This window comes from Vanessa tameamea, chromosome 29, assembly GCF_037043105.1.
Source record: "Vanessa tameamea isolate UH-Manoa-2023 chromosome 29, ilVanTame1 primary haplotype, whole genome shotgun sequence".
NCBI lineage: Eukaryota > Metazoa > Arthropoda > Insecta > Lepidoptera > Nymphalidae > Vanessa > Vanessa tameamea.
In genome coordinates this window covers 3,860,664-3,877,840 of record NC_087337.1, presented here as the reverse complement: position 1 = coordinate 3,877,840, position 17,177 = coordinate 3,860,664, and the positions used below count along the sequence as shown (strand labels likewise).

Sequence of the window (17,177 nt, the reverse complement as noted above, 5' to 3'; positions counted from 1 at the left end):
GACCACTTACCATCAGGTTATCCATCCGTATATCTACCTACTCATATTGTAAAAAACTCTTGGTCGTTAGCAGTCTAAGAACAATATGCTTAATCAGAATGTTACGAGACCAAAAAACAAATCGAATCGATTTTCACAAAATTCTTACAAGTGATCATAAATACGACAAGCATACGAAAACCATAACACTTGTCCAAAGACAGGACTATTTTTCCTTTTTTTTTTCCTCCACAAGGCAAAACGCCAAAACCCGGTCGAAGGCGATATATCCGATGCAACGTTAAGCACCCTCCAGCCCCTGCACTTGACGCGTGCTATTGACGTAATGGCATATTTCCCGCCATTTACTGCACTTATATATAGTCTGTTTTCGAATGGATGTCATTTTTTAAAATTCGAATTGCATAAAAATATATATGACCTTTTTAGGTAGCATTGTACTTATATAGTAACTAATATTATTAATGCGTATGTCAGTTTATTTATTCTTCATGCTTTCACGTCGAAAACTATGATGACTGACTCCTGACCGATTTCGGGCACCGTTTCCAATCTCAAGGAAACCAGTTAACGTAGGACATTCTATAGTGCAAAAGTGTGATACGACCAGATAGAGTTCAAGCTCCACCAAAAGACCAATGGCTTCACGTGCTTTCCGAGGGAAGTGTACTCAGTTCCAACTTAAAGATCATCCAGAGTTACTTCTGATAGAAAACCCAATATTGGGGATTGGAGTTATCGCCACAAGCTGGTTTGAAAGTTTAAAAGCGTCAATCGCACAATGGTTTTCGGGCCGCCTAGCGATGACAAAAGGCGCAGGTTCGATCCTGACCCCTTGGGCAATAGTCGACCCCCACTCCACAAAGCTTAAGGCTTATTTGGAGGGGTAAATAGGAATTAGAAATTCCGTAAAATGCTGCTGTGCTAATATTATTTTTAAAAAATATATATTATTTCGTATTTTTTTCATCATGATCGTGTGGAATGGTGGCAAACCCTCCTAACACCAAGAGTGCAACATATCCTTCAAATTAGAAGTTACTTAATATTACAAATAACATACACCTTGAAAAATTTAGTCAAATCTCGAATTTGATAATGCAAATCAGGTTTAAGGGAAGTCTTTGACACTAAAGCTTATATAACCCCATGAGAACAGTGGCTTATAAGACTGTGATTTAACTAGTTCGATCCATGAATCGAACTTAACGCAAATTAAATGTTAAGCTGCCACCGGTTCGGAAAGTAGATTTGCCGAGAAGAACCGACAAGAAACTCGATAGTTACTCGATACCACTATTTTAATTACAAAGTATGTCAATAAAGTAAACATATAAAATGTAGATTAATCTTTTTCTTAATTTAAAACATACAAAAGACGCACTCCTTAACGTCGTCGCGCGGGCACTTCCCGCCAATTTATGACGCATGCTATAAATTTGGCGCGAAACGATGACAGGCGGAGCCGGTAGTAAAATAGCGGTCATTTTGAATGCACAGATAATAAAAAATCGCGTAATCGAATTTTATATTGAGCATTGATTTTTTTTTCTGTGACGTAGTACATATAATATCATTCTAAACTGTTATAGTTCTAGTTTTTTTTTTTTAATCAAAGGAATCTTGTATACAGCTTAGACCAGAAAAATATGAACGAAAATATTCAAATGCCGACGAATTGATCGAAAACGTGCTACGTTTTTATAGTAAACTTTTATGATGGTGTTATGGTGGCAATAGAAATGTTACTAAAAATTTTATTACGGATTTCATCGCATATTTTGTCAGCATTATTTTAATTTCCTCTGATTTTGTTGTCGAGACTTTTTATGAATCTACTTAAGTAGGTTTGGTTATTAAAATTTATTATTTACAGCGTTTTTAAATTATGATTTTGTAATAAGAAACTGCGGCACCAAAAAGAGCCGAGATGGCCCAGTGGTTAGAACGCGTGCATCTTAACCGATGATTTCGGGTTCAAACCCAGGCAGGCACCACTGAATTTTCATGTGCTTAATTTGTGTTTATAATTCATCTCGTGCTCGGCGATGAAGGAAAACATCGTGAGGAAACCTGCATGTGTCTAATTTCAACGAAATTCTACCACATGTGTATTCCACCAACCCGCATTGGAGCAGCGTGGTGGAATATGCTCTATACCTTCTCCTCAACGGGAGAGGAGGCCTTAGCCCAGCAGTGGGAAATTTACAGGTTGATTATGTTTATGTTATGTAACTGCGGCACCAATAAAATACCTACCTTAGCTGACCGTTAAGTCGATCCTACCCTCACTGCATTAGGGATCGACTGTTTTCTTTTTAAAACTGTAACATCCCGAGATAAAACAAACGAAATAGATAAGAGCCTTTCTGATGACGCATTATATTCCACCTTGATAACTATCAACAATACTAAGAGTGGAGTTAATACTGGTTGACTTCCAGGCAGGAGACATAACATACATATATAATTGTATTTAACTAACATGACTGTATTTTTAGATGTTGGAAAAGAGTAACTACTGAGTTACTTGCCGGTTCTTCTCGGTAGAATCTGCATTCCGGACCGGTGGTAGCTTTACTTTAAATAGTTTGTTAAATGACGATTCAAAAGTGCTCATAAAGGCCTACTTGAATAAAGTATATTTTGATTTGATTAACAATATATAACCTCGGGACATGGGTTGGTACCAGGGCCGGATCTCCCATATGGCTTTTTGGGCTTCAGCTCAGGGCCCCGTGGATTCAAGGGGCCCCAGCGAAGTCAAGTCAAAATCAAAAATAGACGATAATGCGTAAGAATCCATAACTTTATTAAATTAAACAGATCGTATGGTTTGAGTCCTGCGAGAGCAATTAATCAAACCCATTCAATTAATTTAATTCAAGTCTACGTTCAGGTATGTCTTAGGTGGGCCCCTAAGTAGTGTTAGTCCAAGGCCCCCTTAACACACGGTCCGGCCATGGTTGGTACCATCTGATGGACTCTAACACCGCGCGTTTGTTAATCAAATAGCACGCCTTTCTCACTCTCACTCTCACTCTCCTGTTACACACTTCCATTCCGTTTCAAATAATTTACAATATCAATAATAATCAAATTGGTTTACACACAACTGGCGAAACTATGGCAAATCTTGACGACCACCGTGGTCGAGTACTGTGTACACCGGTTTTCATGGTCATGCCGAGTCGATGTAGGAAAATTTCATTAGTTTTCTATGTTGTCTTGGGTCTGGGTGTTTGTGGTGCCGTCGTTACTTCTGATTTCCATAACACAAGTGATTTAGCTACTTACATTGGGATCAGAGTAATTTGTGTGATGTTGTCCAATATTTTTTTTGTTATAGAACAAAAATTGTTAGTTCAAAGGGCGTTAATAAACAATCAACGCTTCGCATTTGAAAATAGAATACGAATGTTACTTCATTCAATAATTTGAAGAACAATACTATAAACAAATTCTAGCTATATACCTATGTACATATATTTCACAGATTAATAATTTTACAAACGAAACAATATTTATAATAATATGTAATATATAAGTATCAAATTTATACTTTTTTAGATATTAAAAATTTATAAGACATAAAACTTTTCACCGTTGCCAAAATTGTGTATTAAAAAAAAACATTTCTTTTTTCAGATTTCGCGCGTGTCTTAAACTTGCAGATACGTCAGTTTCGAACATGGTCGGGAAGCTGTTTTTCAACATTGTCCAGACGAAATGTTTCATACTGAAACCAGTCAAGATGTGCACGCAGCGATCCTGGTGGGGGAAATGTCTGAGGAGGGGTTACATGAAGCAGGCGTTCTTAAGAGATAATCTCCCTTATTAAATATGGCAACATTTGAGCAATAAAGAAAATTCAAAGCAATAAAGTTGAATCATAAGTTTAGAAAATTGATAAATAAAATATTTATTTTAGCCTTTCTCATTATAGTTAAAACAAATAATTTGTAATGTCAAAAATATACCTTATAATTCCATGCCCTAGTGCTAAATGGTCCAATGTTACCCTTAAATTTGGTAATACGATTAATTTTTTTACGAATTTTTTAGTACGAATTTTACAAAATTACTTCACCATTCATTTAACGTTAATTTCAAATTGTCAAAATATCTGTCCGCACTCACGAAATATAATCACGAGCGTTAACGTTGTCAATTTAGGATGCTAGTCGACGTTCGATGCTCTTTAACAGCGAAATAAATAAACTCAAACCCACAAAATGTGATTCCGATTTCTGTCACTAGATGGCGCTGTTTGATTTGACAAATCGCAGTGAACGTTAACGCTGTCGAATAATTTAAAAAACACGCACTAGACACACTGAATAGAAACAATGCACAGATACTAGTTGTTTTCTGTATTACACGTATAAACCTTCCTCTTGAATCGCTCTGTGTATTAATGAAAATCGCATTAAAATCCGTTACGTAATTTAAAAGAACTAAGCGTACAGACGACGGGAAACGACTTTGTTTCATAGTATTTGAGATATTAGTGTAATATTGTATAAATTACTTTCAAAAATATTTGGCAAATAGTGAAATATCATGTTAATGTTTACATTTAATTTAAAAACATTGCCCTATTTAGCACCAGGTCTCAGAATTATTTAAATCGATCCCAAGTGATAATCGAAATATAAGGCTTAAGAATTCTATAATTTCTAGTACTCTTTTATTAAATCTAAATTACAGAATTGAAAAAATATAGTCAATAATAAAAAATCTTATTTATTATATAGACATAGAATACTCTTTTCGTTCCTATTTGAACATAATTTATTCATGGTAGTTGTTAGCGCTTCTGTAAAAGAACAGATTTAAAAAAAATCAAAAGTGGATTTTTCTTTGGCAGTTAGAAATTGTACTTTGATCAGATTTAAAAATATGTTTTGGGCAAACGAAATAAAATATCTGACAAAAATTCAACTTATTTTCGTAAAACTAGATTATTTGCATTATGTCATTGTAACATGTGCTAGTTATTAAATTAAGTAACATTCGTTACAAAAAAAAACTTAAACGCGCGCTTTGTAATATTAAAACAATTAATTAATACAAATCTTAAACAATGTAAATATTATTTTTTGACATAATATCTTCCTGATGTTACCTAGTACTTGAAAGTTGCAAAAAATAGTTTTAATTTTTTATGTATTGAAATGCAAAAGTGTGACGCTGTCTTCCAAACTAATAAGTTTTTATTTCATTACCTGACAGCACCGTATCTTTATTAAAAAAAAAAACTACTAAATGCCCTAAATCTTTATCAACGGCTGCTTTTGAGATTAAAGTAGTTTTTTTTTTTGTTTAATAAATATTTATAGCCTATGGTTATTTCTGATCGCACTGCCATTGGTTTGTAGATTAAAAATATATTCTAAATTATTATACATATTGTATATAATGTAAGTAACAGATTATATAGAATGGATGATTTATTTATTATCTACAATTATTGTACACGATTTAATTATACTAATCTTATTAAGTTTGTAAATTATCTTCAATAAACTAACCTTTGGTTTTTTTTTAAACAGCTGTTTTTAATTAAATAAAGATGGCGCATCGAAATGAAATCAATAATTTCAACAATTTTAAAGGATTTGTTAAATATTTAATATGATAATCAATTTAATATTCAAATAGCAGTAGAAATTGATGTTGCTAACCTTTTAAAACTTCTCGTAAAAATTCGGTAGTTTTGAATTAATAATTCTACTCAATACTAGATGGCGTTAGTAGTACTTAGATTGCCAGTTTTTTAAATTAAGTTAGTAGACTATTGTAGAGCTTAGAATAAACGAAAAACATGTTTGGCGAATGTTTTAAAACAAAATTATATTAATATTTTCCTTTCAAGTCGTCACATATGTATTAAATAGAATAAGTAGTTTATTCCATTTGAGTTCAATAGAAGTTTTGAAAACAAAAATGTCGTCCGATTTAATTTTAAAAATGAATTAGTATAAGGTTAGTTCTTACTGCGCGAAGTTCCTGTATTTGACAATATTTGTGTAGTATATATGTGATTGTGTATTTTAAGAATAATTAAATGTTTATCAATAAGTACATAATTATTTTATTTTTTAAATATATTTGAAATGTAATTTTTAATCTGTCGTTATTTTTTGTATCTTCAACGTGGTTTAAAATAATTAGGTCGAGGTTTTATTTCTTAATGGAATCTGTTCTTAGTACTTTTGCAGGTATTCGAGTTTACTCTAAAGTTTAAACAATCTAAATCAAGCAGAAATAAAATATTTAGAAATTGAATAGATTGCATTATTTATTCACCTTATTATTGGCAATATATTTCCTAAATTTAAATTTGTTAAGAAGTGTAGTTGAATCCTACTAGTGTTCCACCAATAGGCTTTTAATTTCCTCCGCGCTCGGTTGAGTTTTTGAAGATAGATGTCATAAAATATTTGACAAAACAAGCAGGCTGTGTTGCAGAACTATGGATAGTTTGACTATCAATGGTTGACTTCGAAAACTATTCAGGATATAGTTCTGCAACGCTGAAACGTGTCATGTTGGCCCTTAACGCGCTAAGCCGCTACGCTAGCGTCGCTGTGATCGAGGGATACTCATTACTCGGTCCGAAGAAGATCATTGCACTAGCGTATCACGCGGGCATTGAACCCTAACCGGAAAATATTGTTGATACATATTAACTCCTATGAGATAAGTATGTTTAAAGAAAAACACATGTATAGCGACTAATAATTTGGGAGATATGTTGATGCACCGATCGCAGCGCCATCTAGATTTTCCTTCGGCGGTGGAGTCGCTCCGAGCTATTGTGAGTTGGAAGATCTGTGTAGACCGCGCAAACACAAGCGCACTGGGGACTCTCATAGTCCGATGGAACAGTTGATCTATTGCAAACGAAAGCAGCTCGAAGCTTCACGATCAGTGGTTTTATACGGCTTCCTAGACAAAGTGTAAATACTGTCATTCTATTTTTTATCTATTGGACGTTCATATTGCATCTTTTATTTAACTTCATTGCAATCAGACCATATTAAAAAAAATAATATACAAATTAATGCATACTAATTGTACATCAAAGTGCTTAACTACCCCCCCACTCATCACATATTCTACTTACAAACAGAAATACTTTGAAGGGCGAGTGAGCCAGTGTAGCTACGGTCGGTGGCGTATTAACGATGTAAGGGATGATTAATATTTTTTGCCAACGTCTTGGGCGGTGGTGACCAGTTAGGAAACGACATGCATTAAAGACCAACGACGGCGGCAACGGTAACATTTAACCACGTACAAATAAAACGACAAAATATCAGTGTGTATAATATTTATATAACGTATAGGCTAGGTGTCTGCGGCGCCGTGCTTGGCGCGCACGTGTCTGCGCAGGCCGCGCGCGTGCGCATAGGCGGCGCCGCACTGCGCGCACGCGTGCGTCTGTGCGGGCGCGTGCGTCGACATGTGCTCGTGCAGGCTCACCTTGTAGCCGAACTTCTTGTTGCATATGTTACACTGGAAACAATCCAATTATATATTTATACGGACATCATATTAAACACAAATGTTTTTTCATAAAATCATTTATCGATAAAACAGGTTACTATGCTGGTTAGGTATATATCATATCAGTAATAATTAGTAGGTATTTGTCTATGTCTAAATAACATTGTCTTTGATTACAGTGATACGCCAAAAAGCTATATTAGAGTGGTTCTATGTTGGGTTACTCTGAAGTCATAATCAATTAATAGTACACATACTAACTAAATAAGAACTCAACTCAACTAAGAACTCAATAGTAATACTAATACAGATGTGTGGTCCACCAATGAACCTAATTTGATGATTTTTTTTTTATGAGACAAGCTTTATACAGGAAGGAGATAGAATTTTAATCATCGCCTCACGATCATCACTTAAATATCTTAGTCATTCTATCTATAAAAAACAATAATTTATTATTTAATGTGCTTTGCCTTTAATAATTTTAAAAGTAAACTTTAATTTTCAACATGTAACAGCTTGGACTTGAACAATAATGTTATTATCACAGCACTGGAATAATCCTCTATTCTTAAGCAAGGGGCTTGGAGTTTCCACCAGACTGATCAAGTGAAAATTGGTGGAAAAATTACATCTGTACAAGTTTCCTCACAAATTAAGCACATTAACAGTCAACAGTGACGTTTAAATGGTAAGTAAATATTGATCGTGTATACCTCGTGAACTTTGAGCCCCAAATGTCTTTTCTGGTGGGCTCTCAGGTTTGAGCTGGAGACACAGCGCTGCGGACACACGTTGCACCTGTATGGACGCTCGCCCGTGTGTTTACTGGAAATAAATAAATAAATAGGTGTAAATTTAATAAAACTCTTATTGATCTGTGTAAATTATCTTTTACCTCCTCGGGTGAGCTGGAAGAAATCTCTGAGGGATAAAGAATAAGAGTGACTTGTATACTTTTGTTTTCATGATACCGACGAACAAGTGGCCATCACCACCCATAGACATGGTTCTGCCAGTGTTTCTCTCAGTGTCAGTACTTTAGAAAACATAATTTAGCCCCGGTCTGTTAGACGTGGCCACATTTAGAGGTCTGGAGGCCCAGCGACAACAGAGGAGTCCAGGCCTCGGGGAAACAGAGAAGTGGAGGCTCTGGAGACGCAGTGAAGTTGAGGTCTGAGGTTGAGTTAGAAGATACCAATACAAAAAGAAGAAGAAAAAAAAGGCCTCAAGTAGTGGTCACGAGACAACATATCCACTATTGTGGTTGCTGTTATATCTCCTCTCAAAACAATGTCCTTTTAGTATATTCATTAGATATGTTTCATTATTTTTATGTATTAAACATATTATATTTGAATACATATAAGATCATAATCACGTTTCCGGTTTTGACTACATTTTTTTTTTTTTAATTGATCAAAACCTACACTTGACTACTGGTAAACATTTAGTACTATGAGTGGACTTACAAAGCGTCATTCCTATTTTAATCGTGATGATGTATGTGTATATACATATGTAATTATACATTATGTTGAAAAAGAGGAACTACTGAGTTTCTTACCGGTTCTTCTCGGTAGAATCTACATTCCGAACCGGTGGTAGCTTCGCTCAATATAGTTTGTTAAATGACGATCCAAAAGTTCTCGTAAATGCCTACTTGAATAAAGTATATTTTGATTTGTTTTGAGCAAAAACTATTATTGTATCAGTTTTGAAATCACTTCAGGGTGAATACATTTTTACCAATCCACATTAACATATAAACATATATATTTATGTTAAAATAAAAATACGTCAGAATTACCTATTGTGTCCCTTTCTCATGGATCCAGATCCCCAGATCAGTTGCTACGTATGCCCCCCCTAAGGCATACCCTGGTGTCGGATTTGCCATCCGGATTATGAGATTTAGGGGAATAATGTGCCTCTGTGTTAGCGCACAAGCTTGTGTACTGTAAGCTCAGTAGGACGTCATTATAAACGACTCTATTAATCCATCATTAGCAAAAACAGTGCTGTAAATATACTCACCGGATATGCACAGTAAGGGAAGAGCGCTGCCTGGCGCGGAAACCGCAGTGCGGGCAAACATGCAGCTTCTCCCCTGTGTGTGTAAGCTTGTGCTTATTCAGATAATCTTTCCTGTTGAACACTCGGCCACAGCTCTGAAATTGATAGATTATAGCTAATAAAAACTATTTTAAATTTGTTCTTGTTAATTTTCCGAGTCTTAAAGTAAAAAACTATCTGTATCAAAAATTTAATATAATACGAGTGGACTACATTTAGGAATAATAATTGTAGACATTTCACTTCCGCTAAGGCACGGCGAATTTGCACTGAGCAACTCTTCAATGTTTTTACAATGATATCTTTTGAAAGTGGCACCGGTATCCGAGAAGCTATCTGGAAACCGGCTGTCATGGTATGGGCATGTTATGCGGAGGAATGAGGACCATGTTGTGAGAAAGGTTTTGAGAATGGATGTGGATGGATATAGAGGTAGGGGAAGACCCAAGAAACGATGGATGGATTGTGTGAAAGACGATATGGTTAGAAAGAATTTTACTAGTGAGATGACGTCCGACAGAGAAGTATGGAAGAAGAAGACATGCTGCGCCGACCCCAAGTAAAATTGGGATAAGGGCAGGAGGATGATGATCTTTTGTAATGAAACCTAAAATTATTTATTTTTATAATATGTATATCCATTTATAAAAATGAGCGCTAAATGGAAAAGTGTGTTCAATCAAACTCATTACTCAGAAAATACAGAAAGAGACATGCCATTAATAAACTTTTGGTACGTAAAAACTGAGACAGTATATATTGCCATTATTATTGGAAATAAATATTATAAAGGTAATACGTCATACGTTTTGCAAAGCAGTCGGGTCGGTCTATCGTATTCGTTGGATTATAGAGTACTGCTTAAGAATCTCTATAGTCGAGATTTTATTAAAAAAAATACCTTGTAATCTGATAAATTACATATCCAATGATAAGATTCTATATTGTCTACTGTGAAGTACCAATCTTTCTCCGCTGTCACACATAGACAAATTCAAACTAAGCAATCAGAATCAAAACAAAAACACATTGAGCACAACAGCGGTGGCACGTACAAGTACCTGTTCAAAAAAATATCCAATAATAATAGACTTGGCGGATTATAGGGGGTGACGGATTAGTCAGGGGCCGGATTACGGGGAGACCACTGTATACGTGTACTAATTGGGCTTGAACAGCCCACCCCATTTTTACTTGTTTTGATTAATTAATAAACTATGTAGAAATGTATGTAATATTTGTTTAGTGTTGATAGATTACATGACTGACGTTAATGATGTCAACAAAAATAGTTTTGACTTTTCACTTCTGCAGGCAGTCTTCATGTTGCCTGTTTTAAATTATTTACTTTATGTGACGTTTATATGAAAATGTAAATGGTAAAGTTTTTTAATATTTACTGTAGGTATGCTAAACTTTAGTTTATATCAACAAAAATATGAAAATCAGCAATCTAGAGTCAGGAAGTTCAAAGCGTCTATGTCCTCTTGCCTATTCCTGAACTCTTTCCGGTGTTAGAATTGTTGCCCCATCAGATTATGAAAGACATTTGAACACAGTAAATATCTCCTGCATAGTTGGCACACTTTTGAGACTGGTTACTGTGATGAAAATTGTGTCGTTTGCTGTACAATTGGATTATGAGATTGAGGGAATAGAGAGCACCTATGTTTAGACACACTTGGACATATTATCACGAGGACATCATCATCATCAATATACAGTTACGCAAAACCTGCAACTTTTAACTTCACTTACTTCACAGACATATTTTTTTTTATCTGTATCATGTTCTAGTTCTATGTGCCCTTTTAAATTCTCCATCGTCTTGAATAATTTGTCACATTTCTGACAGTAAAATATTTCCTCTGGCAACTGTATCGGGACGTTCTCTCTATGATCACGCATGTGCGCCTCAAACATCCCACGTTTCGGTAAATATCTGTTACATTTATTGCACTTGTAGCCATCTTTAAGTCCTTTACAGAAGTGTATTTCGTGAGAAGATCTCGACTTTCTATTTTTGAATTTCTTCTCGCAACCGAAACATTTGTATGACCCGTCGTTGTCTATACCGTGGTACTTAAAATTATGACTTTTAAATTCGTCCGCGTTTTCACAGTCTATCATGCACATGTTACAGTAAGTCGGGGTCCGCTTCGGTTTATATTTCCATACTTTAATTTTCGCTTTATTCGCATGTTTACTTTCACAGTCGTCCGAATTGAGATCATCATATAAATCGTGAAGGGAATCATTTTCAATTTCTCCATTATCCTTTTCTAGTTTAATATTTTCGCATTTATCCGATTTGTTGTTGTTTAATATTTCACGCAACTTCCTATCAGTTTCTTGGCAGAACTTTTTAAAGTAGTGAAATTTGTTTATTTGTGTACAACACTCGTCGCAAGCTTTATTTGGATGAATGCAGTGAGATAAGTCTATGTTTAAACAGTCTAAAATCTTTTCAACTAAATCTGTTTTTATCGTGTTGAAGTTATTTTCTGAAGATAATTCTATGATTTCCGTGAAAGCGTTACGACTAAAACAAAGTCGACACACATCGTCTTGTTGAAAGTAATCGTAACTATATACACCTGAATTGAGTAGCTCTAGGTCATAAGACATTGCAGGAAGGAAACTTATTACAATTGTTAATAAATGTTAAATAGTTTTATAGTTAATTTACGTCACACCAAAACAACTTTTGTTGATGCGTTCTTGAACTTGATATTCTTGGACGTCAGTGTCAATTGTCATAATTAGAATGCTTTGACATTAACAAAAAAAGAAAAATAATTAATTAATGTTCTTATTTATGTAAATAGCTAAGATAAATACTTGCAATTTCCTCTTGTTCTTTATATTACAATTTTAGAATTTGAACAATAAAAATATTTAATGATCCAAGTTTTTGTACCATGTAACGCCATCTCTTATGGAGTAGTGGAATACTAACTTTTTTTTTTTACTCATGTGAGCACTGTCTTTTGTTTTATAATAAAACTATATACATAGCTTACGTTGAGTTGTATCGTTAAATTATCGATTGAAGTATTCACTCTCATTTTAATATTGGTCTCTTCAACGGAAGTCACCAACAACTGTTTACATATCAATATTTATGAAATAGTTTCCACAAATACCTTTAAAGACGCTACTATAGCTAGAGGATATTACCGAAAATTAGCAATTATTCATTGGAATTTATAAATTAGTTTAACAGAATATTTTTAATGAATAACATATGTTCAAGGCTATTTTTTTTGTCCAACTTTTTCTAATCTAATTTTCTAGAGGTGACTTAAACGAGAATTAGTGCGTTTGATAATTTCATAATTCGATAAAGTAACAATGTAAATAAATGTAAATTTAAAAAGGTTAAGTATGTATTCGAACTATTATCATTATGAAAAAAAAGACAAATGTAACTTTATATTTTAATGTTGATAAACAACATAGTTTCAATAATAAAACCTTAACTACAGTTAACTTAAAATAAAATTTGTACAAAGAATTAACCAATCAAAATATGATGCTATTTTTATTTACTTCCGTCAGTCGGCATAGAACACATGTGCCAATGGTTTTTGCGTTATAAAAAAAAATAAAAACTCAAAATATTTTTTGGACATTCTTTCAATCTTTGTACAAAATCTATTTAAACTAACTAGATATATCATAGTTATCTCACGTTTTTATTCTTAAACTAAAAACTTTTTTAACTCTTACACTGGTATTAAGATATTTCTCTGAATGTTCGACATAACCTAAAAAACATGTTTTTTTTTCAGTTACTAATGGAGCTAAGTTTAGTCAAACAGAAAATGAATGTTTCTAAATCGGCAAAAAACTTCGTAGTTTTAATATGGACTAGTAAATGCAACCAAATATAACCCGTAACACATATTAAAGTTAATTTTTATTAAAAATAAAGTTTTTTATTTCATTGCTTAAACCTATATTTTACTTACATTAGTTTTCAATAAAAAAAATCTTCAATAAGACTGTTGTGTTGAGTTGAATAATACAAAATTTGTTATTAATGACATTGATATAATAAAATTTCACTGATTCTAAATTTTTACTAACATTTATATTTTTAAAAGTTTTTTTGAATGAAATGTTTTATGAAAATTGCAATTTTTTTTAATTTTTTAATTTTCTTAACAAAGATTGGAACTTATACAGCCTTAAAATTATTTTCATGAATCTTATTAAGAATATTGTTATACAACAATATATTTCCCTTCTATTAAAAATATACAGCTGCAAATGTTTATTTATTCCTCTTCTCTCTCTTGATCTTTGTCCTTCTTCTTCTTTTTCTTCTTCTCTTTTCGTACTGAGTCATCAGCCGCTTCCGTTGTTTGATCAGCATCGACTGTTGTGTCTGCTTCGGTTGCTTCTGTACCCTCCATAGCTTCAGTATCACGCTTTTTCTTCTTCTTCTTTTTGTCTGACTTTACTTCAACAGAATTATTAGGATCCTCAGCATTTGACGCACTTGCTGTCCTCTTCCTACTGGCATCAGCATCCAGATTTCCATTTTCTCCATCTTTCTTTGCTTTGTAATCTACATAACTATTTAACCATTCAGAGGGTGTGTTTTCATTTGGTTTACCATATTTGTCGAGTTTACCTTGCTGTATTAATATTTTCTTTTGCGATGCTTTAGGTCCTAAGCCCCATTTTCTTGGATATGTGTCTCTTTCCATGATGACCCTTTTTAACTTGGCTGCTACTCCGTGGTCACATGATGCCATCGTTGACGTTGTCATGAGAGCTATGGCTAATGCAACGGCTTCTCCTTTTGTTGTTACAATAACTATTTCTTGATCAACTTCGATACCGTCTTCGTATCTCAAAATTCCAGGTAGGAGAACTTTAGCACCGTAACACACAGCATTAACTGCACTGTCCTTAATGAATATTCTCTTATGAGCAACCAATAAACCTTCCAGAGGTTTAATAACCCGTCTTAAGTAAGTCTCGTCTTTATGGTTTTCGTAAGCCCATTGTGCATCTAATATATCATGCATGCTCACCATGCCTTCCTTCTCACCCTGGATACCAGATCTTACTCTCCTGAGCTCAATCATTTGACCACCGACACCGAGCATGAGGCCCAAATGGACGCACATCGTACGAATATAGGAACCAGCCTCACAGCTTACCCAGAACACACCAATATTACGTTCATGGTCATAATCTAGTAATTTACTGTCGTACACTGTACGTACACGGAGTTGACGTTTCACAGCTGAAATTAAAGGAGGACGCTGAAACAATGCTCCTCTCAGCTTTTCAAGGCCTTGAGTGACTTTCTTCAAACTTTCCACAGCCGAGTGTAAATTGAACACGGCTACATACTCCTTACCAGCGTTCTGCTGTGATTTAACTAATCTCGTGGCTCTGTCTATGCACACGATGAGACAACCTGTTACTTTAGGGTCGAGAGTTCCCGAATGGCCGGTTTTTTCCACTTTTAATATTCTTTTTATCCATGATACGACTTCGTGAGAACTAGGGTTGCTGGGTTTGTCTACATTTATGAATCCTGACTTCACGTATTCAGATATCGAGCGTTTTAGAGGCGAACTACCGAAGGACAGCGGCGTGTAGTGGTTAGTTCGGACGTTGAGGCGATCGAAGTTCTTCAATAACAGAGGCCAGTACGCTGTATCAAGCTTAGTTACACTTTCTGATGGTTCGATTTTAAAGTCTCCTAACTTTTGATATGCACCCAGAGTCACTGTTTCTGTTCCTTCCTTATTTTTCTTCTTCTTTTTTTCCGAAAACACCTCGGTGCCTGATTGCAATACATCAGTCATCTTTGAAGATGAAATATTTCAAATTATAAACTGAATGTATTTAATTCATTAAAAGTGAACAAATTTTGTTCACCAGTCCTACTTTGTGGATAGAGGTATATATTATTAATCAACACGTGCAGTGCATGAGGTTAGCTTCATGGGGCGCCGTGTGACAAGTGACAGATGCAGTATGTTTATACCACAGACTAAAATATGAACAAAGTTTTTAAATTCGTTCAAAAACTTTTATTTTTAATATAATTCTGTTTTTATTTAACCACGAATTTAATAATATTTACTAATATAATGAGAGAGTATTTAATTTGAAAGAAAGGATTGTTATGACTTAAATATATAATGTGATAAAACTAAACATAAACTGCTTAATTACAGATTTTTTAATAATTTTTTTATGAAATGTGAGAAATATTCATATTTATTCATCTTATGTTTTTAAATATTACAGCTTTTTATTTCCGCGTCAATTTGTCAAATGACGATATCGTTTGTCAACTGTCAAGTAAAAATTGATGCCATAAGCGGCGTGCTTATTTTTTTTTAATTCTTGTTTATTTTCAAATTCACTATATTAATGTTATAACCTTCAATCATAATGGCAGGAGTTCTTTTCGAAGATATTTTTAACGTTAAAGACATGGACCCTGAAGGGAAAAAGTTCGATCGTGTAAGTCGATTACACTGTGAATCAGAGTCATTTAAAATGGACCTCATATTAGATATAAATTCTTGGATATATCCAATGGAGTTAGGTGATAAGTTCAGGCTGGTGCTGGCGACGACGCTGAGAGAGAACGGTTATCCTGATGGTGGTGAATGGAATCCTCTAGAAACAGAGGGTAACAGAGCGGACAGTTTCGAATATGTTATGTACGGAAAAGTTTATAGGTTAGTAGTTACTTTAAAAGTACCAAATTATCTGTCATATTACACGTATTAGACTTGCATCTAATGCAACTTTATACATTCTGACTTATTATTGTCAACACAACCAATAGAGTCTATTGGTTGTGTTGAGTTGTCTATTGAATTGACAATGCTACTGCGAGTAATATTAATCATTCCTCTTATCACCTGTGTGTTACAGACCTTGTAAACTATGATGTTTTGTTGCTTGTGCCACAGTTACTGTCTCCCCTATACTTCAAACGGGAACAGAACAACACTAAGCATTGCTGTGTGGTGGTAGAATATCTGATAACTACCCAGACCGACTTACAAAACGACTCACCACAAATAAATTAAATTATTACAAACAAACACTTTCAATTTCAGGATAGATGGTGATGAAGTCGCTATGGAGCCCGCATCGAGGTTATCAGCGTATGTTTCCTTCGGTGGACTATTGATGAGGTTGCAGGGGGACGCCAACAACTTGCACGGGTTCGAAGTGGATCAACATATGTATTTGTTAATGAAGAAACTCGCTTTTTAGTTTCTATGCTGAGTTATTGCATTTGTCATTCCTTTTATTAAACACTAATTATGGTTCCGATGGCTTTATTTATATTATATACAGGTAAAATATGTTTGTTTGTATGTACGGGGTAATATACGAAACTTTGTATATTTTCACTGATAGAAAGCAACGTTATTCCCGAGTACTTTGTAGTATAAATTATATTTATATGATTACATTAATAAATTCATTCGATTCATACAAAGTCAGATTAGTTCACTAGTCTTGTACATAATTGTGAAAATAGAATATGGGTACAGGGGGTGGTATCTTTACTGTAATGAACAATTCCA

The 17,177-nt window shown here is 34.2% G+C and overlaps 5 protein-coding genes across 7 annotated transcripts in view; 2 read left to right on the top strand and 3 right to left on the bottom strand.

Annotated features, from left to right (window-relative positions):
* The window catches only part of LOC113396869 (uncharacterized), a 76,684-nt gene extending 71,768 nt beyond the window's left edge, over window positions 1–4,916 (top strand). For all 3 annotated transcript variants that reach the window (XM_064219702.1, XM_064219703.1, XM_064219701.1), the window contains one exon: window positions 3,649–4,916. In XM_064219702.1, the coding sequence (XP_064075772.1) occupies window positions 3,649–3,841 (193 nt within the window). In that variant the 3' untranslated portion in view covers window positions 3,842–4,916. The remainder of the gene's footprint in view (window positions 1–3,648) is intronic.
* Window positions 1–17,177, bottom strand: part of LOC113396857 (UDP-glucosyltransferase 2-like) — a 191,513-nt gene that overhangs the window by 144,281 nt on the left and 30,055 nt on the right. The window lies entirely within an intron of this gene.
* On the bottom strand, window positions 7,325–12,322 carry LOC113396870 (zinc finger protein 426-like). The gene is made up of 4 exons (XM_026634938.2): window positions 11,350–12,322; window positions 9,553–9,686; window positions 8,232–8,343; window positions 7,325–7,524 (listed from the first exon to the last, which is right to left on the bottom strand). The coding sequence occupies exons 1-4, from the start codon at window positions 12,217–12,219 to the stop codon at window positions 7,357–7,359; spliced, it is 1,284 nt and encodes a 427-aa protein (XP_026490723.1). The 5' UTR covers window positions 12,220–12,322; the 3' UTR covers window positions 7,325–7,356.
* On the bottom strand, window positions 13,020–15,588 carry Nop60b (Nucleolar protein at 60B). Its single transcript, XM_026634934.2, has one exon. The coding sequence runs from the start codon at window positions 15,423–15,425 to the stop codon at window positions 13,875–13,877; it is 1,551 nt and encodes a 516-aa protein (XP_026490719.1). The 5' UTR covers window positions 15,426–15,588; the 3' UTR covers window positions 13,020–13,874.
* On the top strand, window positions 15,922–16,991 carry LOC113396872 (DNA-directed RNA polymerases I, II, and III subunit RPABC3). Its single transcript, XM_026634939.2, has 2 exons — window positions 15,922–16,313; window positions 16,701–16,991. Exons 1-2 carry the CDS (start codon window positions 16,021–16,023, stop codon window positions 16,858–16,860), a joined length of 453 nt encoding a protein of 150 aa, XP_026490724.1. The 5' UTR covers window positions 15,922–16,020; the 3' UTR covers window positions 16,861–16,991.

Excerpts from the sequence above, each read along its gene's own strand:
- Nop60b (XM_026634934.2), bottom strand. The coding sequence starts at position 15,425 with ATGACTGATGTATTGCAATCAGGCACCGAGGTGTTTTCGGAAAAAAAG.
- LOC113396870 (XM_026634938.2), bottom strand. The coding sequence starts at position 12,219 with ATGTCTTATGACCTAGAGCTACTCAATTCAGGTGTATATAGTTACGAT. Across the intron at positions 9,687-11,349 it reads AAAAAAAATATGTCTGTGAA|AGCTGTGGCCGAGTGTTCAA; the intron begins GTAAGTGAAGTT and ends TATCAATTTCAG. Across the intron at positions 7,525-8,231 it reads TGGGGCTCAAAGTTCACGAG|TGTAACATATGCAACAAGAA; the intron begins GTATACACGATC and ends GATTGTTTCCAG.
- LOC113396872 (XM_026634939.2), top strand. The coding sequence starts at position 16,021 with ATGGCAGGAGTTCTTTTCGAAGATATTTTTAACGTTAAAGACATGGAC. Across the intron at positions 16,314-16,700 it reads ATGTACGGAAAAGTTTATAG|GATAGATGGTGATGAAGTCG; the intron begins GTTAGTAGTTAC and ends TTTCAATTTCAG.